Below are 27,485 nucleotides of genomic sequence, written 5' to 3'. Positions count from 1 at the left end.
GAGAGGTGTGAGAACACATGTGTAGAATGATTTTGTTTTTTAGAAAAGTGATCTAGGCAGTAGCCAGTATCTACTGGAGATAGGTAGAGGTGAGAGGCAGGGAGGTCAGTGGGCAAGCTGATGTAATAGTCACATGAGGTGTGATATGACAAATGTTTGAACCAGATTGAGAAACAGCTTGGAAACAGTGGATATCACTTGGGCCTGGTAGTCAGAAAGACCTGGGTTCTAATCCTGGCTCTGCTGCTTGTTTGTTGTGTGACCTAGGGCAAGTCAGTTACTTCATCTGTAAAATCGGGATTAAGATTGTGAGCCTCATGTGAGATGTGGACTGTGTCCAAACTGTTTAGCTTGTATCTCCCCTAATGCTTAGTATTGTGCCAGGTATACAGTAAGTGCTTAACAAATACCATTTAAGGAAAAAAAAGTCTGGTAACAGTTTGAATGGAGACTTGGGTGGTGATGTTAAGTTGCTTGAACTTTGCTTCAGTGCTGGTAGATCACTGAATCTCAGCACCTCCTTGTTATTACTGCATATCATTGGGACATGGGACAGGGAATGTGTCCAACCTGATAAACCTGTATCCACCCCCTGCTTAGTACAGTGCCTGGCACATAGTAAGAGCTTAACTAATGCTACAGTTATTATTATAATTAGGAGTAGTAGAAACAGCCACAGTGGTAATGATAGTTTTGAGTGTCCACTGATACAATGCACTGTACTAGGTTTTGAGACATAAAAAGCAAGCAGTGTCACATTTCCTGCTCACCAGGAGCTTCCTCTCTAATGGGGAGTCAGACACAAAGGTATTTTCAGAATAGTCAAAGGAAATCACTGAGTGTGTGCTGTGCTTCGTCTGAAGCCACATGGCAAGTCCAGTACACAGAGGGTCAGCAATATTTTGTGGTAGACAATTCAGAAGAATTCAGACTAGTATCTTGCCAACAATGAAGAACAGTGCATTACCCATAAGGTAACTCAGTCATTAGGGCGAATAGAGCTCATTAATTGACTGTGTGTATAAATTTTGTAGATGCTTCCGAAATTTGCCCTCAGAGTATCAGCAACATTAATATTGGTCTTTTAAAATAAAGTTAAATTGACACATTTCCTAAGAGGGTGAACTGTTCCTCTTTGAAAGAGAAATAGCCTGACCTTTATTAAATGTTCACCACTTCTTTCTCCATATGGAAATTACTGACTGAGTTTCAACTCATTCTTTTCAGCCACGATTCCTTAAGATTTTCTAAAACTCCAGGAATGAGTGAATGACCTAGGTCACGATGGCCTATATAGAGATACCTTAACAGACCCTTGTAAATTAATAAATTATAGATTTACTACAGCAGGAAAAAGAGCTATTTTGTCAACATTATGAGATTCGTTGGGGCAGCTGGGAGAGCTGATTAGGTACTTTAAAGATTGTGGTAAGGAGTTTCTGTTTGATGCAGAGGTAGATGGGAATCCACTGAAGGTTCTTTAGGAAAGGGGAGATGTGGGCTGGATTTTTTTTAGAAAAATGATCCACACAGCAATGAAGTAAGGCCTGGAATGGTGAGAGGCAGGAGGCGGGGAGGTCAGTGAGGAAGCTGATTCAGTAGTCAAGACAGGATCTGATAAGTCCTTGGATGAACATAGAAGCAAGTATGGTAGAGAGAAAAAGGTGGGTTTTAGTGATGTTTTGAAGGCATAGCCAAAATTATCCGATGACATTAACTATGTTACCTTGGGCTTGTGGCACAGGGAGGATAGTGACAGTGAGAAAGTTGGTGGGCAGAAGGACAGGGTTTGCATGAGAAGGTAAGGCATTTTATTTTGGACATGTTAAGTTTGAGGTGTCTCAGGACATCCAGGTAGAGATGTCCCGAAGACAGGAGGAAAAATGTGAGACTATAGAGAAGGTGAGAGATAAGAGCTACAGCATGAGATTTGGGAATCATCTGTGTAGTTGAAGCTGTGGACCAAAGGAGTTCTCCAAGGGAGTGGGAGTAGATAGAGAATAGAAGAGGACCCAGACCTTAGTCCTGAGAGACTACCATAATGCTCAACAAGTCTTCCTAATCAGACCTTTATAGTACAGATGCCCAAAGTACAGATTTTCAAATAGAAATCCCCAAGCTTGAACAGGTAGGTGGGGAGTGCCCAACATAAAGATTGAGCAGTGAGCAAACATTTGGGAGAAGGAAGATGGAGTCTGCAGTCTGCTTACCTCTAGACTCTAGACTCTGAATTGGAGATGGTTTAAATCAGCCACAATAGGAACCCTCATATCCTGAAGCTCCACTATCTAGATATATTCCTCCTAAAAGTTCATGTGGTTGTACCACACTTTTCACTCTAAAATGGGCATCAAAATATTTAAAAGAGAGCTCTCAAGAAACTCTACCTGAAGACTACTTTGTCTTCACAGAGAAGTTGAAAATTAAAATAATAATAATAATTGTGGTATTGTTAAGTACTCATTATGTGTCAGGCACAATGCAAAGCACTGGGCTAGATATAAGGTGATCAGGTTGGACAGAGTGCCTGTCACATCACAATCTTAATCCCCATTTTACAGATTAGGTAAACTGAGACACAGAGAAATGAAGTGTCTTGCCCAAGGTCACACTGCAGACAAGTGGTAGAGCTGCAATTAGAACACCAGTCCTTCTGACTCCCAGGCCCATGCTCTATCCACTAGGCCATGCTGCTTCCCATATAGTTATAATTCTGACCAATAAACAATTGAGATTGGACTGTCTAGATTCTCACAAAGGTGCCATTTGGCTCCAGGCTGGCTTGGGTATCATTTGGGTAGTAGAGCTGATAGTGTGTGTTTATTATCATGATATCTGTGTCAGATCTGAAAAGCAGATAGGGAAGAAAAATTGTTGCACCACAGTTGGTCAGTGGATGAGGGAAATCAGTCCTGCAGGTCAAGAGGGGCAGACCAGATGTTCAGAAAGAAGTCCAATGGCTGCTGCTCTTGCTGTTGTTATAGCTGTTGTAAAGCCCTGACATTTTCAGGGAACCATAGCTGACATGTAAGAATACCGTATTGGCATAGCCCTAGCCCATGAAGTTCTTTAGGGAACACCCCTTCAACAAATTGGGTCGGAAGGAGGGACGGGCACCAAAAAGGAAAGAGTGGGAACGATTGAGAAGAAGACAAAAGCGGAGGCACAATGGGAGAATTTTCGAATGTTGTGTTGTTGGAGGGTGAGAAGAGAGTGAGTGGGTTGTGGGGAAGATTTTTCTTATAATTCCATGCATCACTGACCTGTTTTAATTCCTTCTAATAGATCATTTCTGTGAAAATTTTAGTTCAAGCTACTCCTAAAGCCTGGAGATATTGTCTTTTCACTCTTGCTCTCCAGTAAAGAGGTCATTTACCCTATCCTTTGCTTCTTATCTTCCTATATTTTAGCCAGATTTTTATCTATGGCAAAACTTTCCCCTCGATACCATGATTTCTCAGTTTTTTTAAAAAAGTTTTGGGTGGGGAATCTTTTAAACTCCTTCAAAGTGTTCCAGTGAATCATTACATAGGATTTCCTCTTAGAGATTGTGTTGCTTTTTACCCAACAGTCTGTGTTTTTCAAAGTGTTTACTGATCCTAAACTTAATTAGTGCTTCAACAGATTGTCAATGGAGAAGCAAGACTCAGCACTCTGTAGTTGCCAGGATCACCTTTGGAACCCTTTTTATAAATAATATACATATTGGAATTCTGCCAGTTTTCCAATTCAGTAGCCATTTGTAATAATAGGTGGCCCATTCTTTCTAGGAATTTTGATAATTCCCTGCCAAGATCCTTCAGAACTCTGGGGGAATGCCATCTGTTCAAAGTGATTTGTTTACAGATTATTTATTAATTTTGTCCTCAGCATCCTCTGTGGTTACCTCAGCCAAGGACATTCTTTACATGTAGAGTTGGCATAGAGTATTGATTGTTCATACATCATTTTGGTCATACTTTTGCACATAGACAGGCTTTTACTAGGATCGTGTCTATTGTATTACTCCTGGCACTTGCTACAGGGCTCTGCACATAATAAGTGTAACAATTATCACTGAGTGGTGGTGTTTTTTAATATTATGGTCTATTCCTTCTCTCACTGTCTCTCCTCTTTCATGATATCTTTGAATCATGTTTATATCTATTCTATGATTAATTTGAATATAGCTTGATATATAGGGACAACTTGTGTTTTCACTTATAGAAAAGTGTCAGAAGCATATTATTGCCTGAACTCATGTTGTGGCTCACTTTCAGAGCACAGGAGAATTCAAATTCTGAGGATGGTGATTTAAATAACAACTCATAGATTTAGAGCTGTTGCAGAGCTGCAAGTAATGTTTAATTACATTATTGCCAATCACACAAAAAGAGGGTAATTACTTTAGAGGCCTTTTAGCAGTCTTTCTGATTGAAAGTTCTATGGCCTACCCAGCAGGGCATGAGTTGACATTCTGATCCTATTAATTTTGTTCCACAGCTTCACTTTCTTACTTGAGGAAAGAGTATCTCCACCTACAGACAATATTTCAGGTGAACTTTAATAATTTACAAGGAAAAAAGTATGCCTTGAAATAACCTTGATGATTTTATAGCAAACAGATTGAGTAGACAGGAGATGGGTTAATAGTCATTATTCGTCAGTAGGCCTATGCATTTTCTATGGAGAGCCATATCAGGGGTTGTTTTCTCTGGTTTAGCTGGAGTGTTAGATGGCAGTGGGGGCCACTCATCAGTCTGCAGGTAGTGAAAGTGCAGTTTCTGAGACCACACCTCAGATTTTGCACAAACCTAGTTGTAGACTATCAATAAATCTATCATATTTATTGAGTGCTTATTGTGTGCAGGGCACTGTACTAAAAATTCTTGGGAGAGTACAGTATAACACAATTGGTAAACATGCTCCCTGCCCATAGTGAGCTTGCAGTCTAAAAGGGGAGGCAGACATATAAATACATTAAATTACAGATATGTACATTAATGCTATGGGGCTGAGGGAAGGGTGGATAAAGGGTGCAAATACTAGTACAAAGGTGATGCAGGAGAGAGTGGGAGAGGAAGAAATTAGAGCTTAGTTAGGGAAGTACTCTTGGAAGAAGTGTCCTTTTAATAATAGAGCAGCATGGCCTAGTGGAAAGAGCAGGGGCTTGGGAGTCAGAGGTCATGGGTTCTTATCCTGATATGCCACTTGTCAGCTGTGTGACTTTGGGCAAGTCACTTAACTTCTCTGTGCTCCACTTACCTCATCTGTACAATGAGGATTTAGACTGTGAGCCCCACATGGGACAACCTGATAACCTTATATCTATCCCTGTGCTTAGAACAGTGCTTGGCACATAGTAAGTGCTTAACAAATACCATCATTATTATTATTATTATTAATAAGACTTTGTAGAGAGAAGACTGTCATTCCTAAGGTTGGGAAGCAAAGTGCAAGAAATCTCAAAAATATGAATAGTTGCTCCTAGCATAACCTAATATGACAATAGTAATAAAGTAATATTAACAGTGGTATTTGTTAAACACTTACTATCTACCAAACTGGAGTGGAAGGAATACAGTCAATTCAGACACAGACCCTCTCTCACATGGACTAACAGATTGAGGGAGGCATGGTGGGGACTATGGGAGGTATTAATGGATTCCCCAAAGGATTAGCACCTTTTTGAGCTACAGCCCTTTTAACAGGCAAAGCTCCTCAAGATGCAGTTCCTCAGAAACTCCTCCACTAAGTGGTTTAAAGTACATGTTTCCCCATTACTCAAGAAACTCCAGTGGTTGCCCATCCACCTCCGCATCAAACAGATACTCATCATTAGCTATAAAGCACTCAAACACCTTGCCCCCTCCTACCTCACCTAGCTGTTCCCCTATCCAGCCCACACACCTCGCTTCTCTACGGATGTGTACATTCCAAGCGCTTAGTACAGTGCTCTGCACATAGTAAGCGCTCAATAAATACTATTGAATGAATGAATGAATAATGCCAACCTTCTCACTGTACCTTGATCTCATCTATTTCACCACCAACCTCTTGCTCATGTCCTGTCTCAGGCCTGGAATGCCCTCTTTCCTCATATCCGACAGCCAATTACTGTCTCTGCCTTCAAAGCCTTATTGAAGGCACAACTCCTCCAAGAGGCCTTCCTTGACTAAGCCCTCTTTTCCTTTCATTCATTCATTCAGTAGTATTTATTGAGCGCTTACTATGTGCAGAGCACTGTACTAAGCGCTTGGGATGAACAAGTCGGCAACAGATAGAGACAGTCCCTGCCGTTTGACGGGCTTACAGTCTAATCGGGGGAGACGGACAGACAAGAACAATGGCAATAAATAGAGTCAAGGGGAAGAACATCTCGTAAAAACAATGGCAACTAAATAGAATCAAGGTGATGTACAATTCATTAACAAAATAAATAGGGTAACGAAAATATATACAGTTGAGCGGACGAGTACAGTGCTGTGGGGATGGGAAGGGAGAGGTGGAGGAGCAGAGGGAAAAGGGGAAAAAGAGGGTTAAGCTGCGGAGAGGTAAAGGGGGGATGGCAGAGGGAGTAGAGGGAGAAGAGGAGCTCAGTCTGGGAACACCTCTTGGAGGAGGTGAGTTTTAAGTAGGGTTTTGAAGAGGGAAAGAGAATCAGTTTGGCGGAGGTGAGGAGGGAGGGCGTTCCAGGACCGCGGGAAGACGTGACCCAGGGGTCGACGGCTGGATAGGCGAGACCGAGGGATGGTGAGGAGGTGGGCGGCGGAGGAGCGGAGCGTGTGGGGTGGGTGGTAGAAAGAGAGAAGGGAGGGGAGGTAGGAAGGGGCAAGGTGATGGAGAGCCTTGAAGCCTAGAGTGAGGAGTTTTTGTTTGGAGCGGAGGTTGATAGGCAACCACTGGAGTTGTTTAAGAAGGGGAGTGACATGCCCAGATCGTTTCTGCAGGAAGATGAGCCGGGCAGCGGAGTGAAGAATAGACCGGAGCGGGGCGAGAGAGGAGGAAGGGAGGTCAGAGAGAAGGCTGACACAGTAGTCTAGCCGGGATATAACGAGAGCCCGTAACAGTAAGGTAGCCGTTTGGTTGGAGAGGAAAGGGCGGATCTTGGCGATATTGTAGAGGTGAAACCGGCAGGTCTCGGTAACGGATAGGATGTGTGGGATGAACGAGAGAGACGAGTCAAGGATGACACCGAGATTGCGGGCCTGAGAGATGGGAAGGATGGTCGTGCCATCCACGGTGATAGAGAAGTCTGGGGGAGGACCGGGTTTGGGAGGGAAGATGAGGAGCTCAGTCTTGCTCATGTTGAGTTTTAGGTGGCGGGCTGACATCCAGGTGGAGACGTCCCGGAGGCAGGAGGAGATGCGAGCCTGAAGGGAGGGGGAGAGGACAGGGGCGGAGATGTAGATCTGCGTGTCATCTGCGTAGAGATGGTAGTCAAAGCCGTGAGAGCGAATGAATTCACCGAGGCAGTGAGTGTAGATGGAGAACAGAAGAGGGCCAAGAACTGACCCTTGAGGAACTCCAACAGTTAAAGGATGGGAGGGGGAGGAGGCTCCAGCGAAGGAGACCGAGAATGACCGGCCAGAGAGGTAAGAGGAGAACCAGGAGAGGACAGAGTCCGTGAAGCCAAGGTGAGATAAGGTATGGAGGAGGAGGGGATGGTCGACAGTGTCAAAGGCAACAGAGAGGTCAAGGAGGATCAGAATGGAGTAGGAGCCATTGGATTTGGCAAGAAGGAGGTCATGGGTGACCTTAGAGAGAGCAGTCTCGGTAGAGTGGAGGGGACGGAAGCCAGATTGGAGGGGGTCTAGGAGAGAATGGGAGTTAAGGAATTCTAAGCATCGATTGTAGACGACTCGTTCTAGGATTTTGGAAAGGAAGGGTAGTAGGGAGATAGGGCGATAACTGGAGGGGGAAGTGGGGTCGAGAGCGGGTTTTTTTAGGATGGGGGAGACGTGGGCATGTTTGAAGGCAGAGGGGAAGGAGCCCTTGGAGATTGAGTGGTTAAAAATAGAAGTTAAGGAAGGTAGGAGGGCAGGGGCGATGGTTTTAAGAAGGTGAGAGGGAATGGGGTCCGAGGCGCAGGTGGAGGGGGTGGCACTTGCGAGGAGGGAGGAGATCTCCTCTGAGGATACTGCAGGGAAGGATGGGAAAGTAGGGGACGGGGTTGTTGGGGGGGAGGGGAGAGGCGGAGGGGTGACTTTGGGGAGCTCAGACCTGATCGTGTTGATTTTCGTGAGGAAATAGGTGGCCAGATCATTGGGGGTGAGAGATGGGGGAGGGGGAGGAACAGGGGGCCTAAGGAGAGAGTTAAAGGTCCGGAACAATCGGCGGGGGTGACGGGCATGGGTGTCGATGAGGGAGGAGAAGAAGCTTTGCCTGGCGGAGGAGAGGGCAGAGTTAAGGCAGGAAAGGATAAATTTGAAGTGTGTGAGGTCGGCTTGGTGCTTGGACTTTCGCCAGCAGCGCTCAGCAGCTCGAGCATAGGAGCGTAGGAGGCGGACGGAGGAGGGGATCCAGGGCTGTGGGTTAGTGGAGCGAGAGTGGCGGAGGGAAAGGGGGGCGAGAGAGTCGAGATGACTAGAGAGGGTGGAGTTAAGAGCGGAGACCTGATCGTCGAGAGTGGGAAGAGAGGACAGGGCGGCAAGGTGAGGAGAGATGCTATTGGAAAGACGGATGGGATCGAGAGAGCGGAGGTCTCTGTGGGGCAGTAGCGAAGATTTGCAGGGGGAGGGAGTGTGAGAGATGAGGCAGGTGAGAAGGTTATGGTCAGAGAGAGGGATTTCAGAGTTGGTGAGGGAGGAGATAGTGCAGCTTTCCTCTTCTTCCACTCCCTTCTGCATCTCTCTGACTTGTTCCCTTCATTCATCACCCCTCCCAGACCCAGAGCACTTATGTAAATATCTGTAATTTGTTTATTTATATTAATGTCTGTCTCCCCTCCAAGACTGTGAGCTTGTTGTGAGCAGGGAATATATCTGTTTGTTGTGATATTGTACTCCCTCAAGCACTTTGCACAGTGCTCTGCACACAGTAAGTGTTCAATAAATATGATTAATGGACTGACTACGTAGTTGCTGACCTAGTGACCTAGAGAGGCAGTATAGAGCACGGACCTGGAATCAGAACGTCATGGATTCTAATCCTGGCTCTGGCACTGGGCTGCTCTGTGACCTTGGGCAAGTCACTTCATTTCTTTTGGCCTCAGTTACCTCATCTGTAAAATGGGGGTTGAGACTGAGCCCCAAGTGTGACTGGGACTGTGTCCGACCTGATTAACTGGTATCTACCCCAGTGCTTAGAACAGTGTTTGCCACATAGTAAGCACTTAACAAGTACCATAATCATGATTATTATTAGTGACAATAGGGCAGCACCAGGGAAGAGAGAGGTGGGACATCTGATAATTCCCTGCTCCTCCCCCATTCTTCCTCTTCCCACAGGGTCTTCTTTGTCCCCCTCTACCTACCCACTCCCAACACTTCTGCCCTCCTCTACTCCCTCCCGGGTGACACAGAAATAGTACAGGCACAATCCCCAAGGAGCTGGGAAGATGGATGTTAATGGAAACCAGTTCCCATCCCTTCTCAAACAGACTCTCTGACCTCCTGGGCAGCATGGCCACAGAACATTCACAATTCCTGAGGACTTGGATAGGATGCCATTTTAATTTCTGCACCCTGTGGAAGGACAAGAGTGTGGCAGGGATGGGGAAAGATACTGATTTTGATTTTACAGAAAGTCTCTCTCTCTCGATCTCTCTCACTCTCCTCTCTCATCCAGACTCTTAGTCTCTGCCACTTGTCAGCTATGTGACTGTGGGCAAGTCACTTAACTTCTCCGTGCCTCAGTTACCTCATCTGTAAAATGGGGATTAACTGTGAGCCTCACGTGGGACAACCTGATTACCCTGTATCTCCCCCAATGCTTAGAACAGTGCTATGCAAATAGTAAGCACTTAACAAATACTAACATTATTTTAGAAGCACGGACAAAGTCAATCTACTTTACTTTTTTTCTTCCTGCTCCTCCTCTCCCATCATAGACCCCCTTGCTGACATCCTGTCTCTTGCCTGGAACTCCTGCCCCCTTAATCTCTGACAGACCACCACTCCTCCTCTTTACAAAGCCGTATTAAAATCATATCTTCTCTGGGAAACCTTCCCTTTCAAACCCTCATTTCCCATTTCTTTTCTCCCTTCCGTGTCACCTAAGTACTTGATTTAATACTCCCTAGCACTTTTTATTCTCCCCATCTCCATTGCACTTTTCCAAGCAATTAGTGCAATTCCCTGCATCCAGTAAGCCCTCATTAAATGCTATTAATTTATTAATTGATTTGATTGATCAATGACTTTACAAACAAGTGAGGGAGTTCTAAATTTTTCAGCAGGCAATTGGAGAGAGCAGGATGCATTTGCAGGCAGTGCCAGGCTCCAGGGAGAGAGAGGGGAGAACTTTTTCTCCTCTACTTCTGCACACCTCAACCCCTACCTCCAGAGACCCATCCCATAAATCCATTCACTCAAGCCCCCACTCCTCACTTCTCCTCTATTTTTTGTAAGTGACATTTGTTAAGCACTTACTATGTGCCAGGCACTGTTCTAATCACTGGGGTAGATACAAACTATTCAGATTGGACACAGTCCATGTCCCACATGGGGCTCACAGTCTTAATCCTCATTTTACAGATGAGGTAACGGAGGCACAGAGAAGTGAAGTGACTTGCCCAGGGTCACACAACAGACATGTGGAGGAGCCAGGATTAGGATTCGGACCCTTCTGACTACCAGGCCTGTGCACTCTCCACTAGATCGTGTTGCTACCCACAAGGTAGTTTGGGTGACACTCTCACTGAGGCAAGGCAATTTCCATGATTAAGGAATTCCATCGCCCCTCCCAGATCTCCAACTCAAAAAAACTTAGTGAATTTTGGCAAATGTGTGGAAGGAAGTGAAAGAGGACACTGTGGAGAGCTGGTAGAAAAGTCTGGGGGCAGCTCTTAATGTATCACTTGTGAAAATTCCCTGAGAGACAGCCAGCAGTCTGAACATCCACTCTGAAGTAAAAATCATAATCAAAATCTTCCTGCATACCAGAGTCATACCTCAAAAATGGCTGGCCATCATGAGTGACCCAAGTACCCACTCACTGGCTTCTTAGTCTGTCCTATCCTGATCAGTCAGGATCACAGACCCGTTGCCAAAGCATCTGAAAATTCTCTTGATAGGTACCCCAGAAACAGAAAATAGTCTTTGTCTGGAAGAATCCAAATTAAACTCTTCCAAGCAAATATACATGAGAATGAGAGAACTGAGGTCCAGTGATTTGCCCAAGGTTCAACCAACATATCAATTAGGGACCGAGTTCCTTATCCATTCTGTGAATTGAACAATCAGCCAAAGCCTGCAACTAGAGGTGGACTTCTGGCTTTCCTACTTCTACTAACATCTTAAGAGAAGCAGCGTGGCTCAGTGGAAAGAGCCCGGGCTTGGGAGTCAGAGGTCGTGGGTTTGAATATCAGCTCTGCCACTTGGCAGCTGTGTGACTGTGGGCAAATCACTTAACTTATCTATGCCTCAGTTATCTCATCTGTAAAATGGGGATGAAGACTGTGAGCCTCACGTGGAACAAACTGATTATCCTCTATCTACCACAGCGCTTAGAACAGTGCTCTGCACATAGTAAGTGCTTAACAAATACTAACATTATTATTTTTTACAGAAGCAGCATGGCTTAGTGGAAATAGCCCGGGTTTGGGAGTCAAAGGTCAAGGGTTCGAATTCTGGCTCTGCCACTTGTCAGCTATGTGACTGTGGGCAAGTCACTTCACTTCTCTGTGCCTCAGTGACCTCATCTGTAGAATGAGGATTAACTGTGAGCCTTATGTGGGACAACCTGATTACGCTGTATCTACCCCGGTGCTTAGAACAGTGCTCTGCACATAGTAAGCGCTTAACAAATACTAACATTATTATTATCTTCACCTACATTTTGGGGACAGGGGAGGTGATGCTGACATTTGAGGCAGTTGCTCTACTTCTGAGGACACTCGAAAGAGGGGCAAGAAGGAGACTGGTGGATAAAACATGAGCCTGGGATTCAGGGGACCTCTGTTCTTATCACAGCTCTTCTGCTTGCCTGCTCCATAACCTTGGGCAACTCACTTCATTTCTTAGCTTTCTCGTGATAACAAGACAAAGCAGTCACTGAGTTTCATATAGGGGCCCAATCATTTCAGCTACTTAGTTACGTTGATGTGTGTTGGGGAATGCTTTTAATTTTATTTTTGTTATATTACTAAGTCAACTCTGCTTAAAGCTGATCAATTGACATTTTAATAAAATAAGGGGAATGTTGAGCCTGCTGAGTACTATGCGAAAGACAGCTGATGCCAGGAGTCATTTATTGCCTTAACTGATTAAAAGCTTAAAATTCAATGGAAAATTCAATGCTAAAAGAACATTTAATTTTTGTTTCCTATTCTCCACTCTATATTCTCAATATTTATGATTAAAGTAAGGTTTATCAAAGACATCTTTTTCTGCTAATTTTTTTTCTCCCTTTTATCACAATGTAAGAACAATTCTATTTGAAAAAGTGAAAGATTGCTTAAAATAGAAATCAAGTTTAGGCAGAGAGTAGTGGACAGTTAAAATATGAAGAGATCTGAAAAAAATGAACTACTTTCATTCATTCTGATTAGGTGGGATGACTCAGTTTGCAATCATCCTCTTCAGAGTCCAGGATACTAGAGAAGCAGCATGGCTCAGTGGAAAGAGCCCGGATTTGAGAGTCAGAGGTCATGGGTTCTAATCCCTCCTCTGCCATTTGTCTGCTGCGTGGCCTTGGGCAAGTCACTTAACTTCTCTGTGCCTCAGTTACCTCATCTTCAAAAATGAGGAGTAAAAAGCGTGTCCACGTGGGACAATCTTATTATCCTGTATCTACCCCAGCGCTTAGAACAGTCCTCTGCACATAGTAAGTGCTTAACAAATACCATAATTATTATTATTATTATTACTCAGCATAGAGTGGGAACTCAACAAAAAACAGATGACTGACTGAGGGAGTCAGGGAGATATGAAAGATATGAAAGACATAATCAAAAAGAAGGCTGCTTCCTATATAATTAAAGCAGTCTATGAATATAAGACCAATAGAATTAAAAAAGAAGAAAGTAATTAAACGCAAACCTTGGCAACTATGGATCAACTATTTTATAAACAATCACAAATGAGTGATTTAATTCAGACATTTCACTTTATGGGGAGAGGTGTGAGGAGTATAAAGAAACCCAAAGGACTCTACTCTTCTGGGATCAAAATTTTTCTATATGTTCTCCCACCTACCACCCAACATTTGACTCCTAGGAGTAAATTTATCAGCAGAAGCAGTAACCTACCTGGCCATTTTTGAAAATTAAAGAAGAGCATAACTGAAATATTCTTAAATACTCTTTCCTGCCCTTTCTCCACCTACCCACCTTCAATTCTTTCCAGGTGATATGACATGAGTTTCAAAGTCCCCAACTCCAGGGAAACTGTTCTCCTGTCACAGTAAACACTTGCCTCAGCCTCACATATGGCTCAGTGGAAAGAGCCTGGGCTTGGGAGTCAGAGGTCATGGGTTCAAATCCCATGCTCTGCATATAGTAAGCACTTAACAAATACCAACATTATTTATTAATGACATTTTACAAGGTTTATTTAGAGTTTGATTCTACCAGCTTCTATGCTACTCCCTAATTGTGTCTGTGCATTAACTCTTTAAGATAATTGCAGCAATACATCACTTCAGTGAATGAAATTCACCCTTTAGTCATGAAAGACTTAACCCAGCTGGAAGCACTGTAGAAAAAGAAGAGGATACTTTCAAAGACGATGGGCTATCATCCTCCCTAGGCTTTCTGCCCCTTCCTAACCCATAAGACTCCCCCCAGCTCAGCCTAGAGTATGGGCCTGGACGTCAGAAGGTTATGAGTTCCAATTCCTGCTCAGCCACTTGTCTGCTGTGTGACTTTGGGAGCAAAACACTTCACTTCTTTGGGCCTCAGTTATCTCATCTGTAAAATGGGGATTGAGACTGTGAGCAATCAGATAAACCTGTATCCACCCCAGCGCTTAGTACAGTGCCTGGCACATAGTAAGCACTTAACAAATAGCATAATTATCATTATTTGATAAACTGGAGCAGACTTGTATATATTAATAATGGAAATTGCCCATAGTTGGATTGCTATTGCAGGTGAGTCAGTCAGAGGACACTGCTCATTAACAGGTTGTAAATAAATCCCTTCCATTGGATGGGGGATGGTTAATAGGGAGCCCAGACATTCCAGCTACCCAATTGAATGCACCTTAGGCAATTAGCACCTCTGTTTCATACCTTATTAGTAGAAAGGGATACAGTGAGCACTGAAAAGGTGTTTTGTGAGTCAGCACCTTTTCCCTTGTGAGTTCAGTCACATGATTGGGGAAATTTTTCTGCAAGGCTTCCTGCCTTGATTCAATCCTCTGGGCCTCCCTTATCCATGACTCTTCCTGCTCAGTCCCATGGGTGTACTACTTGTCTCTTTTTACTTCTTTGTGGTTGTGTGGGACTTCTTGATTCCATTGTACTCTCAATAGCTCTTATGGTGAACTAGGCTTTTGGTTAAATGTCTGTCAGAAGACACCTCCAGGCATGATCTTTCTCTCTGCCCTCTCCCTTCTTATTTTCATTTCTAGAGCCCTTGCTTATGCCATTATCCTTGATTTCTCTCTCCCTTTCAAACAATCACTTACATTTATTGAGTATTTAGTGCATGTAGAGTGCAGTACTAAGCTCTTGGGTGAGTACAAAGCAATAGTCGGTAGACTCATTCCCTGCCCACATTATTCCATCTCACCAAGTCCTATCAGTTCTTCCTTCATGACATTTCTGTAGCTGTCTTCTTCATTTTCCTCTATACTGCCACCAATGCTTTGCCATTTCCTGCCTTGACTACTGCATCAACCTCCTTCCAAAATTTCCTGTCTCCAGTCTTCAGGACCCTTCTGAAATCTCATCTCTTTACAGGAGTCCTTCCCTAATTTATCTCTCATTACCCTACCAGTTTCCTCCCCTAATATCACTTCAGCACTTCCACTTCATCTAAACTCTTGCTAACCCCTCCCCACATCCTGCCTCTGGCCTGGAACACCCTACCTCCTCAAATCCAACAGAAAATTAATTACTCTCCCCACCTTCAAAGGCTTATTGAAGGTACATCTCCAAGAGGACTTTCCTGACTAAACACTCCAATTCTCCCACTCCCTTCTGTGCCACCCTGACTTGCTCCCTTTATTCAACCCTCCTCCCAGCACCACAGTACTATCCCACAGCCCCACATATACTATATGTATTTGATTTATTTATATTAATGTCTGTTTTCCAATCTAGACTCATTATGGGCAGGAAGTGTGTCTGTTTATTGTTATATTGTACTCTACCAAGTGTTTACTACAGAGTTCTGTATATAGTAAACATTTAATACATATGACTGACTGAATGAATGAATGAACAACCCACCCCCATGCACAACATTGTGCCTATAATAATGTTGGTATTTGTTAAGCGCTTACTATGTGCAGAGCACCGTTCTAAGCGCTGGGGTAGATACAGGGTAATCAGGTTGTCCCATGTGAGACTCACAGTTAATCCCCATTTTATAGATGAGGTAACTGAGGCAAAGAGAAGTTAAGTGACGCCCACAGTCACACAGCTGACAAGTGGCAGAGCCGGAATTCGAACCCATGACCTATGACTCCCAAGCCCGGGCTCTTTCCACTGACCCACGCTGCTTCTCTGTATACATCTTTTATATTCTATTACTTCTGCCTATTTTAATTTATTTTAGATTCTGTTTCTGCCACTAGATTACAAGATCTCTGAGGTAGGGTCATGTCTACTGATTCTGTTTCACTCTACCAAGCTCTTAGAAAAGTACTTTGCACAGAGAATGTGTGTAGTAAATAATAATGATTGATTATTCTGCATATCTGAGCTTTTAAAATGCTTTTTACACACTGGGCATGAAATTGTCAGCTGGTGAACCAATGAGCCTGTTCCCTTACAAAATTATGTTTTTTTGTTGTTGATTTGAAAATAAAAAAAGCACTCAAAACAGTACTTCCTACAGATTATCTATGGCTAGCTAATATGAATGAAATTGCATTCAATTTCAGATCCCCTCATTGCCCTGTGTGAGTCTACAGATCTCTTTTGGATTTCTGTGTCAAACTGAATATCGTTTCTTTCTGTTTTTGTTCACGCAGGAAATGACCTATTTCTAGTCGCAGTTCATGAGCTGGGACATGCTCTAGGGTTGGAACATTCTAACGACCCCACAGCTATCATGGCTCCATTTTACCAGTACATGGAAACTGACAATTTCAAATTACCCAATGACGATTTGCAGGGCATCCAGAAGATATATGGTAAGTCACTGCTTTATCAAGATACTCTCTCATTACAGCCACGTGGGGACTTAAACCCCCTCCCCCCAACCCACACACTAATTTTTCTCCCCTCCAAATGGGTACTCTGTGTTTAAGGGAGAAACACAAAAAGTATCTGGCCTGTTGGCAAAATATTTTTTATCAATTCAGGCTCTGTTGGCCACATTCCCAGATGCCTTTACAAGTAATAGAACTTGTGGGAAAATTCCAGTGACATCCCCCTGTTCTGTGTTATGCCTCTCACAGTTTATGTTGAAGCCTGGATTCAAGATGCTAATCTTGAATATTTGCATTGAGGTAAAGAATTCTAGCTGTTTAAGACATGTTAGCTGGGGTCAAACAAATTTGAGACACCTGCTCACACTACCCAAATGTTTGACTCTTTGTTTAGGGGTTTCACTGTAAGTACCCTCCTTGTTCATTCATTCATTCAGTCAGTCATATGTATTAAATGTTTATTATTACTCCTTGTAAATTTGTGACACCAAAATTTCCCTTGTGAGATGAATGTAACAAATTGATCATAAATCAATTTGTTTTGATTTATGGTTATGTTTATGATTTACGGGGAAGCAGCGTGGCTCACTGGAAAGAGCACGGGCTTTGGAGTCAGAGGTCATGGGTTCGAACCCCGGCTCTACCACTTGTCAGCTGTGTGACTTTGGGCAAGTCACTTAACTTCTCGGTGCCTCAGTTACCTCATCTGTAAAATGGGGATTACGACTGTGAGCCCCACGTGGGACAACCTGATTCCCCTGTGTCTACCCCAGCGCTTAGAACAGTGCTCGGCACATAGTAAGCGCTTAACAAATACCAACATTATTATTATTATTATTAAATGCCTTAAATTACCAATTTAACACTTTGAACTAAGTGGGGGAGGAAGGGAAAGGGGGAATGAACACAGTAGGCCTTAGGGGCCATTATAAAACTTATAACAAAGAAAATTCCCCACACACTAAACAAAGACAGAATTTATGGGGTTCAGTAGATGTAAGCAATTAACTAGAAGGAAAAAGATTTTGGTGTAATTTTAAGGTAACCATTATTCCCAGAGTATAAACATTGACCTTTATGCAGATATTTATTTCAAATAAAATTGCAAAGTGCTTGGCACCTCTAATTTACACATAATGAAGCTGTTGTTTAAATTAATGGGATATGCTTGCACTCTTACAGTGCAAGGACAGATCTGTGCTATCTGCATGTTAATCCTCAGGAAGCAGTGAATTTCATTTGCATTTTCAAAAACATAGTTTTGAGTTAACTAATTTATTTTGCATTTATTAGTTTTTGAATGCCTCATTGCTAAGTATTCATTCACTATTAAAACAGGTGGAAGAAAGTCTTGTACCCTGATATCTGACTGTAAGCCCATCACTGGGCAGGGATTGTCTCTATCTGTTGCCGAATTGTACATTCCAAGCACTTAGTACAGTGCTCTGCATATAGTAAGCGCTCAATAAATACTATTGAATGAATGAATGAATATCTGAGCTGTTAGAAAAATCAGATGGCTTGGTCCAGAAAAAGAGATCATGTGTCTTAGAACCTAGTTACCTTTGTGATAAATGAGGTATTAAGTTGTAATAGCATACATAGAATGGGCCATCCAGGAATTGCATTGAGACTGATTTTTTTTTTTCCAAAGTACTGAAGTGAAAAGACTTTCATGCCCTGAGAAATATTGTGACTTAATAGTATATCCCTTATTTGCTAAATACCAAGTCTTAACAGCTATGTGCTTGAGTTTTAGCGAATCCCACTTCCCTGGGAAGTAATGACTAACATCACTGGGAAATTGCATTCACAAACTTTAGTTTGATTTAGAATCCCCTTGCAAATTAATATTTTGCCGCCTGTGTTTTAATCAATAGGTAATTTAGATTCAATATTCAAATGAAAGCAGTAAGCCAGCAATTTATCAAAAATAACTGCATCAGACAGGCACAATGAAAGTCAAGAAAGGTTACTGAATTCTTTCCAGGAGATAGGTATCAAAATCTTTGGGTCATCCAACATTCCTGCTTCCAATTTGCATCCTCACCAACAGTAGGTCCCAGAAATTTGAAATCACCTTCTCAGGGGATTTGGTCACATTACCAGCAGGACCCACTCCATTAAAATGTCATAAGGAATGATGGGGAAGGATTGCTTTGCCTCAATTTCAAACTCAGCTTTATGATGATCTAGAAGACTTGTGAGATCAGGTCACCAGTGCTGCCTGTTGATGAACAGTGTATTTTCCAACACATATTTTCCAGTATTTTCCCAATTTTGAGCAAGCTAAATACTGCCCTCCTGTTTTCACAAGGTCCTCCTGATAAGATCCCTCCACCAACCAGGCCTTTACCAACAGTGCCCCCGCATCGGTCCCTCCCTCCTGTGGACCCCCGGAAGAATGACAGGCCCAAGCCTCCCCGGCCACCCACCGGCAAGCCATCCTATCCTGGAGCCAAACCCAACATCTGCGACGGAAACTTCAACACCCTGGCTATTCTTCGTCGGGAAATGTTTGTTTTCAAGGTAGGGAGCTGGGATTTTTTTTTTTCTTACCATTAGATCAAGTGTCGGCATTGCTGTTTTAGAAAACAAGGTTCCATTCATTATAATTCCACTTTCCCAGACTTCATTTAGAAGGTTCCAAAAAAGGTCTAAAAAGTAAGCACATGAGTGGCTTAAATGTCGAGCAAAAAATTGCAGAAACAGTCTATTTTGGGAATGCATTCATGTCAGTGAATGCTATAATGCCTATGAATTTAAGGCTAAGTGAATGCAGCATGTTAGCCACAGATAAAAAAGCCTAATTCAAGTCATGAATAGGAACTAATAGGGATGATTTTGTTGGGCGCTTAGCCACTCTGCAGTCATTTTATCTTTGGTTCGCACATCTCTTTGAGAACCCTGGAATTTAACTTTGCAATTAGTCTCATCATTTACAGAGGAGGTTCACTGTTATTTCGTGGCTTTTGTGGTTGGTTCCTTAATAAGTTAAAGTCTGCTCTACAAGACATAGTTCAGTTTTTATTTTGGATTTTTTCTCCTAAATGTCTTTTTTTTAGAATTCAAGTTCATCCATATCTAATTCAAACAAAGAAATGGAGGCTAAAACAAGGCTTTAGAGAGTTAGGTTCAATAGAGCTGGAAAGATCCAAAGCTTAAACTAAATCAGGCATCAGAGGGATGATCTTAATGAAGAACAGCAATTAGAAAAGGCAGTGACTGCTTTGTATGGATGTCCTTTGGACTCAAAGAAGATGTCACCGACAGTGAAATTCACCTAGGCCTTCTTTGTGGTTGAAATGTCAGTATGGGACCCAGAATTACTTGTCTCTATTGTCAAGCTTGTTGTTGGTGACATCTACAGTGATAGTTTGTCACCAATAACTTTTAAGTCAATGCATTTATTATTAGAGAACATTGTGTATAAATCATGATATGAAAGGCGAAACAACTACATGTTGTATTATAGATTCATTTAGGTCTTGAACTTGTTGAAAAGTAGCCTATAGGATTGTAATTGGTTTCAGATTATCTCCTTTCTCAGTTGCTTCAGATCGTTCTATCAGTGTTATTTATTTTGTGTTTACCATGGGCTGAGAATTGTACCAAGCACTTTGGGAAAGTATATTACAATATAATTGGTTGTTACGATTCCTGCCAACAACGAGCTGACAGTCCACTAGGGGATATAGACATTAAAATAAATTACACATAAGGAAAATAGAGTGTAAGGATATGCACACAAATTCATTCATTCATTCAACCCTATTTATTGAGCGCTTACTGTGTGCAGAGCACTGTACTAAGCACTTGGAAAGTACATTTCAGCAACAAAGAGAGACAATCCCTTCCCACAAAGGGCTCACAGTCTAGAACGGGGGAGACAGACATCAGAAAAAGTAAACAGGCATCAATAGCATCAATATAAATAGAATTATATATATACACACATCAAAACAAATAAATAGGCATTAATATAAATAAATAGAATTATAGGTATGTACATATATACACAAGTGCTATGGAGCAGGGGGAGGAGAGCAAAGGGAGTGAGTCAGGGCAATGGGGGAGGAGGGGAAGCTGAGGAAAAGGGGGGCTTAGTTTGGGAAAGCCTCCTGAAGGAGATGAGCCTTCAGTAGGGCTTTGAAGGATGGAAGTGTGAGTATTCGCTGGATTTGCGGAGGGAGGGTATTTCAGGCCAGGGATAGGATGCGTCCAGGTGAGAACGAGGCCCAGTGAGAAAGTTAGCATCAGAGGAGCGGACTGTGCAGGCTGGGCTGTAGGAGGCGAGAAGTGAGGTGAGGTAGGAGGAGGCAAGATGATGTAGGGCTTTGAAGCCAATAGTGAGGAGTTTTTGCTTGATAGATAAATGAGAAGCAGCATGGCCTAGTGGATAGAGCATGAGTCATAAGCACCTGGGTTCTAATCCAAGCTCTGTCATTTGTCTGCTCTCTCATCTTGGTCAAGTCACTTCTCTTCTCTGGGCCTCAGTTTCTTCATCTTTAAAATGGAGATAAAGACTGTGAGCCCAATGTGGGACAGGGACTGTATCCAACCCAACTACCTTGTATCTACCTCAGCATTTAGTATAGTGCCTGGCATATAGTAAGCACTTAACAAAACCACAATTATTATTATTATTCATGAGTGCTGTGGGGCTGGAGTGAGTATCAAAATGCTTAAGAGGTACATAGCCAAGTACATAGGTGACACAGAGGAGAGGGCAGAAATGGAAAATGAGGCTTAATCAGTGAAAGTCACTTGGAAACGTTAAGACTTTTAAGAGGGTTTTGAAGCCGTGTAGAGTTGGACTGTTGGATATGAAGTAGGGAGAGAGTTCCAGGCCAAAAGAAGGATGTGGGTGAAATGGACTGATTGGGTTGCGGTAAGAGATCAGTGAGGTAAGATAGGAGGGGGAAAACTGATTGAGTGCCTTATTTAACATAAATTTGGCACTTTTCTAGTCATTTATTGTACAGTTTGCAACAAAACCAGCCCTTAACATTATAAATCTTAACCCTATAAATGAGTCTTTGAGTTTTTGACCCCAGGTTCTAGAGTTTTGAGCTTCTCTTCCCTGCTTGTTTCTCTGTTTCACTCCTGAAAAAAATTAATGTTAATTGTGCAGATAGCAAAGCAATCTAAATTAATCTTGGAGATGTTTGGTTAGGTTCATTTCTATTTTGGAGGAAACTCATTATATGTTGAAATATTCTCATGACTATAAGGAGGTATCAATAAAGACATTCAATCACATAAAAGCCAAACCTCTTGTCAGTCTTTCCCAAAGGAAGCACCATAGATTTGGATCGATAACTTACATCACATGCTGGTTTATTTGTCTTTAGAAAAGAAGGGGTATAGCAGTCTGTGTGAACAACACTGAAAGGTTAGGGAAAAATCAATTTTTCTATGTTGATATTACACACAATATTAAAATATTGGCTTCATGGTGATGCCAGCCAAACATTCATCTCAGGAACAACAGAATATGCTTTCTCATTCATCGTTGATATAGGTCGATAAATAATGAAATGTGGTCCCACATATGAAATGTCCTACCTCTTGAAAGCTGAACTTTCAAATATAGATTTAGCATAATTTCTTTTGCACAATGCCCTGCATTTCATTTATTAGAAAATAAGTTACTATCCAATATAATATTCACAAGGACAGCTGAGTTTTCAAGAAAAATCAATGATTTTCTTCAAGCTGATGAATTAGAGTTGTTACTTCTCAGAATGTCCTGCAATACTAATTTGCATTATTCCTGTTCTCCTTTCAGAGCTGCTTACAAGGAGAAATGAATGCGGCAGTTGATTTTCTTTCTCCTTTATATTAATCGTTAATCTTCCATTGACAGTGCGGTAACTGTCACAAAGTGCATGATCAATCAATCCATGGTTTTTGAGTGTTTACTGTGTTTTAGACACTGTATTGAGCTCTTGGAAGAGTACAATTACAATAGAGTTAGTAGAGATGATCCGTGCCCTGGAGAACAGTGCTTAGCACATAGTAAGCACTTCACAAATACCATCATTGTTATTACTATTGAGAGTTCTATGACTTTTAAACAGTTCATTTGTCTGCATTTGCCTAGGCTTACATTCATGCAAAGTACTAGTCCTGGCTTCTGGGTTCAATAAAGAAGCATCACGGCCTAGTGGATAAAGCATAAGGCTGGGAGTCAGGAGGACCCGAGCTTGAATCCCTGCTCCACTATTTTTCTGCTGTGTGACCTTGAACAAATTACCTTCTCAGTGCCTCAATTATCTCATCTGTAAAATGGGAATTAATAGTGTGAGTCCCATGTGGGACATAGACTGTGTCCAACCTGATTAGCTTGTATCTACCCCAGTACTTACTACAGTGGCTGGCACAATGTAAGTGTTTAACCAAATACCCTTAAAAAGGAATATTGGTCCCAGAAATGACTGCTTGTGCAGGTACTCACTCTAGGGGTGAAGGATAATAATAATGTTGGTATTTATTAAGCGCTTACTATGTGCAGAGCACTGTTCTAAGCGCTGGGGTATACAGGGTAATTAGGTTGTCCCCCATGAGGCTCACAGTCTTAATCCCCATTTTTACAGATGAGGTAACTGAGGCACAGAGAAGTTAAGTGACTTGCCCACAATCACACCGCTGACAAGTGGCAGAGCCAGGATTCGAACCCATGACCTCTGACTCCCAAGCCCGTGCTCTTTCTACTGAGCCACCACACTGCGGAGGGATCTTAGGACAGCCTGTACACTAGATTATGGGAAGACAAGTTCAGTCTCACTGTTCTGAGGACTGCGGTTGGTACAGAGTAATCATTTTGGATGCAGACCTTGTCCTACATGGTCTCACAGTTTGTATTCGTTGAACAAAGGAGAGGAAAATCTGGTGGGAGCTATAGGTAGGTGGAATGTGGTAAGGTGGACAGGGAATGTCTGGTTATTGTTATATTCTCCCAAATGCTTATCCAGTGCTCTGCACACAGTAAATGCTCAATAAATGCAATTGAATGAATGAATTTATAATACACATACACTCATTGTTTCATAAGGACTCAAAAAATAAGTGATTGGTAAGTGCAAAGTTTAATGAAAACAAAGCTAATGGGTGAATGGTTACATAGGTTTTAGAAGAGAGGGTAAGAGATATGTGAGAAAGATTGGTCTGTGAAGGACACCTATATCACCCTTGTGTACAGTTTATCATTGGATGATAAACATCTGGGGGGCAGGTGTCTTTCTGATTTCTTTTTCATTCCTCAAAACACCTCGTCCAGTGCTTTACAGTGGGCACTCAAATACTGTTGGCTGAGCAAACTGGATTTTCCTGTTAGAAACTCAGAAGAGTTTCAAAAGCCTCCTTAGAAATCATAGTTCACCTGCCAACAGAAGCCATAACCCATACTATCCTCATGTTACATGAAGAAAAAACAGATCTTCCTGCTCTCCTTCCATTCATTTTGTCACTAAAAGCCTTTGTTGTAGGAATTATAAACCTGGCAAATCTCTGAAATGTGAAGAGCTTTTTATGGTAGTCTTTTTCTCTCCTGTGGCTTCCAGCTAAGAATAGTCACACCTGGAAAACAGCACTTGACTCCCTCTTGAGAAATATATCTTTGGGCTACGTGGGGACTGGACATTTTATTTGCTCATTGATATATTCCTCCTCTCTCCCCCCTCCCCCGCTTAGCCACTTTCAGTTCCCTTTCACTTTTTCTCATCTCCCTTTCTCTACTTTCAAAACTATTCAGAGGAAGAACTAAGTAGAGGCCGACTTTAGTATCTGGGGCAGCTTTGACAATCATTTAGAGCAGGTCCTGGGGTTCCTAGATTGAAATCCACAGGGAGATTAAAAAAATAAAACCTAGAAAGCAGGGAAACATGTCATCCTTGGTTTTATAGAAATGAGCTGGCAGTTTTTCATTACCTGGTGGCCACATTTGATACTGCTGTGATTCCTGAGCTTTAACTTCAAATTCCGTTTAGAATCATGCATGTCTACACTAGAGATTCACTAATCTCCAGACCTGAGAGGGAAAAATACCTGGTTCATCAGCAAGGGAACTCTAAAAGATAGTCACATAATCCTAACTGGGGAAAGGAGGTAAAACCAAGTCTAAAGAGCACCTTCCCCTCTAGTCTTTAAACTCATTGTGGGCAAGGAACATGTCTGCAAACTCTGTTGTGCTGTACTCTCCCAAGCAATTAGTACAATGCTCTGCACATAGTGAGCACTCAAAAATACCACTGATGGATCATCAATCTTACAGACAACATCAGCAGAATTAATGGTGGCATTAAGGTATAGTGAAAATTGATTTTGCAAAGTTTTCTTTGGAGATAGAGGCAGCATAGCCTAGTGGAAAAAGCACAAGGGTTCTGTCTTCTAATCCCAGGTCTACTTAACTTCTCAGTGCCTCAGTTACCTCATCTGTAAAATGGGGATTAAGACTGTGAGCCTCATGTGGGACAACCTGATTACCCTGTATCTACTCCAGCACTTAGAACAGTGCTCTGCACATAGTAAGCACTTAACCAGCACCAACATTATTATTATTATCAATTAAGAAACCTGGGGTTCTTTTAGTTTCAAGGAAGTGGTAGTTCAAGGTAAAGTTCTCAGCAGGGGCTTCTGGCTGTTGTTCAGGAAGAACAACCAAAACCTAGAGACAGTGAAGAAGAATACTCAACTGTTAAAGGGAATGAAAAGCTGTGATGGAGCAACATTAGAATAGTAACAGTAATGAGTTTTCTTTTCATCAAGTAAGATTTTCATTCTGAACACCCAGAAAAAGATTACTAGAAAACCTTTGGTTTTTTTCTCTTTACATTTCTTGTTCTTACAATTATTTCTAAAGCTATTTGTGTTTAAACAAGACCTTTCTCATTTACAATCTTCCACTTATTTCTACAGGGAAATCAAAGTGCCAAGTGTTCCCATGGCAACAGGCTGGTCCAAATTCTGCCCTCTGTTACACTGGCACAATTCCTATTGAAATTATTATGCCCTTGGAACTGAAGGTACAGTTGAGTTTTGTTTTATGAAGGTAGGGATTATGGCTTGGCTAAAAGAAAAAAAATACTAGGCAGAATGCACTTTTTCTTTTGGAGAGTGAAGCATCATCCTTCATTTTCCCTCTCTTCCCAAAGGCAAGAGGACTGAGGATCCTGTGTTACTTCAGTGTTCATCAGCCTTTAGGAATTGAATGTTTGCCATGGAACCCCAAGAGGAATTCCTTTTTGGCAACATGATCCGCAGTTACTGGATTCCAAACAATTACTCCTAAATTATGACTAGGATCACTTTGTGTTTGTCTACAATAAATGCTCATTTTCCCCTTTGGTTGTTCATGTGAAAAACAGTCTTTGGACCTAAAGTATCATTAATCAACTAAAGATGCTTTGAGGAATAATCAAAAGAAAATTCTAAGTCCCTTGGTCCTTATTATTTTAGGTACTACTGTCTCTGCTTTATTTGTATGAGTTGTTAATGTTAATGGTTTTTATTAAAGTCTTCAAATTAAATTCATTTGAATTAAAAATCTAAGGAAAAAATATCACTTCTTTTCCAGAAAAAAGTCAGTGTTGAAATTGTATCTTTAATGCATGTCTCTGATCTCATGCTGTGAAAATACCGATCATCTGTTTTGCCCTTGCAGTGAACCTACTTTCCTTGAAAGATTTGGGCTATAAATCCTCTGATTATTCCCTTAAAAGATTAACTTGAGGAGTGGTATTTATTTTGGCCTAATGGAAGGAGTAGGCTGAGGGTCAAAAGAAGTGGATTCTACTTCTGGCTCCACCGTTCGCCTGCTGCGTGGACAAGTGACTTCACCTCTTTGTGCCTGTTACTTCATATGCAAAATGGAGATTTGAAAAAAAGTTTTCCTTCCCTCTTACACTGTGAGCCTTGTATGGGGCAGGACCAGGGACTGATCTGATTTTTACTGTATTAACTCTAGCACTGAAGGTCAGTTCATAATAATTATGGTACTTGTTAAAGGCTTACTCTGTGCCAGGCACTGTTATAAATGCTGGAATTGATACAAATTACTCAGTTTGGACACAGTTGCTGTCCCACATAGGGTTCACAGTCTTAATTCCCATTTGCAAATGAGGTAACTGAGGCCCAGGGAAGTGAAGTGACTTCCCCAAGGTCACACAGACAAGTGGCGAAGCCAAGGTTAGAACCCATGACCTTCTGGCTCCGTGCTCGTGCTCTATCCACTAAGCCATGCTGCTTCTCCTTTCATGACACACAATAAGCATTTCATTATCAATATTAGCATCGTCATCATCATTACTATTTACCTGCTTTCTTCTTTTATAATTTTTGGATTGAAATGATTATTCAAATAGTTTCCTTGGAAGGGTGCTGCTGAGGCAGTTTTTCATATCATCAAAGTACCAAAATCAATGGAAATGGACTAATATTAAGGCAGGAGAATATTTTGGTAAAACTTAATTAAAAATCTTTTTTTTTCCCTATCAGGTTAGAGGTTAGAATTTTTAACTAAAGAATAGACACACATCTGTCTTGGTTGATTCAGTTGTTCAACTAACTGGACCAGATGATCGTTCTTGGAAAAGCCTGCCAGCCTGCCACTAATTCATCCAGTGTCTGGTAGGGGAGGGCTGAGTCCTTTTATCACTATTTCTCTAGGCATTGACCACATATTTCATTCCGCAACAAATTCACCTCATTTAACTCACTAGCACTCTCCATGTTCAGTGTTCCTGGTTTCTTTGACAGGTGTTTTCCATAATAAAAGAACACTCTACTATGCATTGTTAGGTGCCTGAAACTATCAGGTGGCTATCAAAAAAGCAAAGGTGTTTGTTATATGCAGCAGGAGCCAAGCCTTGATCAAGCATGTCCCTACTGGTACAGAGTGTGGGAAAAGTGGAACTGTTCAAGTTCTCACTCCCCTGACTAGTCTTCCAGAATCAAGCTATAGAGCACTTACTGTGTGCAGTGCACTGTAGTAAGCACTCAGGAGAGTACAATACAACAGAG

At 42.0% G+C, this 27,485-nt stretch overlaps 1 protein-coding gene across 1 annotated transcript in view; it reads left to right on the top strand.

Moving 5' to 3' along the window:
* The window catches only part of MMP16 (matrix metallopeptidase 16), a 278,169-nt gene that overhangs the window by 196,316 nt on the left and 54,368 nt on the right, over positions 1 to 27,485 (top strand). The window contains exons 5-6 of the mRNA XM_007669580.4: positions 16,284 to 16,445; positions 18,781 to 18,992. Coding sequence (XP_007667770.2) covers positions 16,284 to 16,445; positions 18,781 to 18,992 — 374 coding nt within the window. The remainder of the gene's footprint in view (positions 1 to 16,283; positions 16,446 to 18,780; positions 18,993 to 27,485) is intronic.

Source organism: Ornithorhynchus anatinus, chromosome 4, assembly GCF_004115215.2.
Source record: "Ornithorhynchus anatinus isolate Pmale09 chromosome 4, mOrnAna1.pri.v4, whole genome shotgun sequence".
NCBI classification, from domain to species: domain Eukaryota; kingdom Metazoa; phylum Chordata; class Mammalia; order Monotremata; family Ornithorhynchidae; genus Ornithorhynchus; species Ornithorhynchus anatinus.
This window is presented reverse-complemented; position numbering and strand designations above follow the sequence as displayed.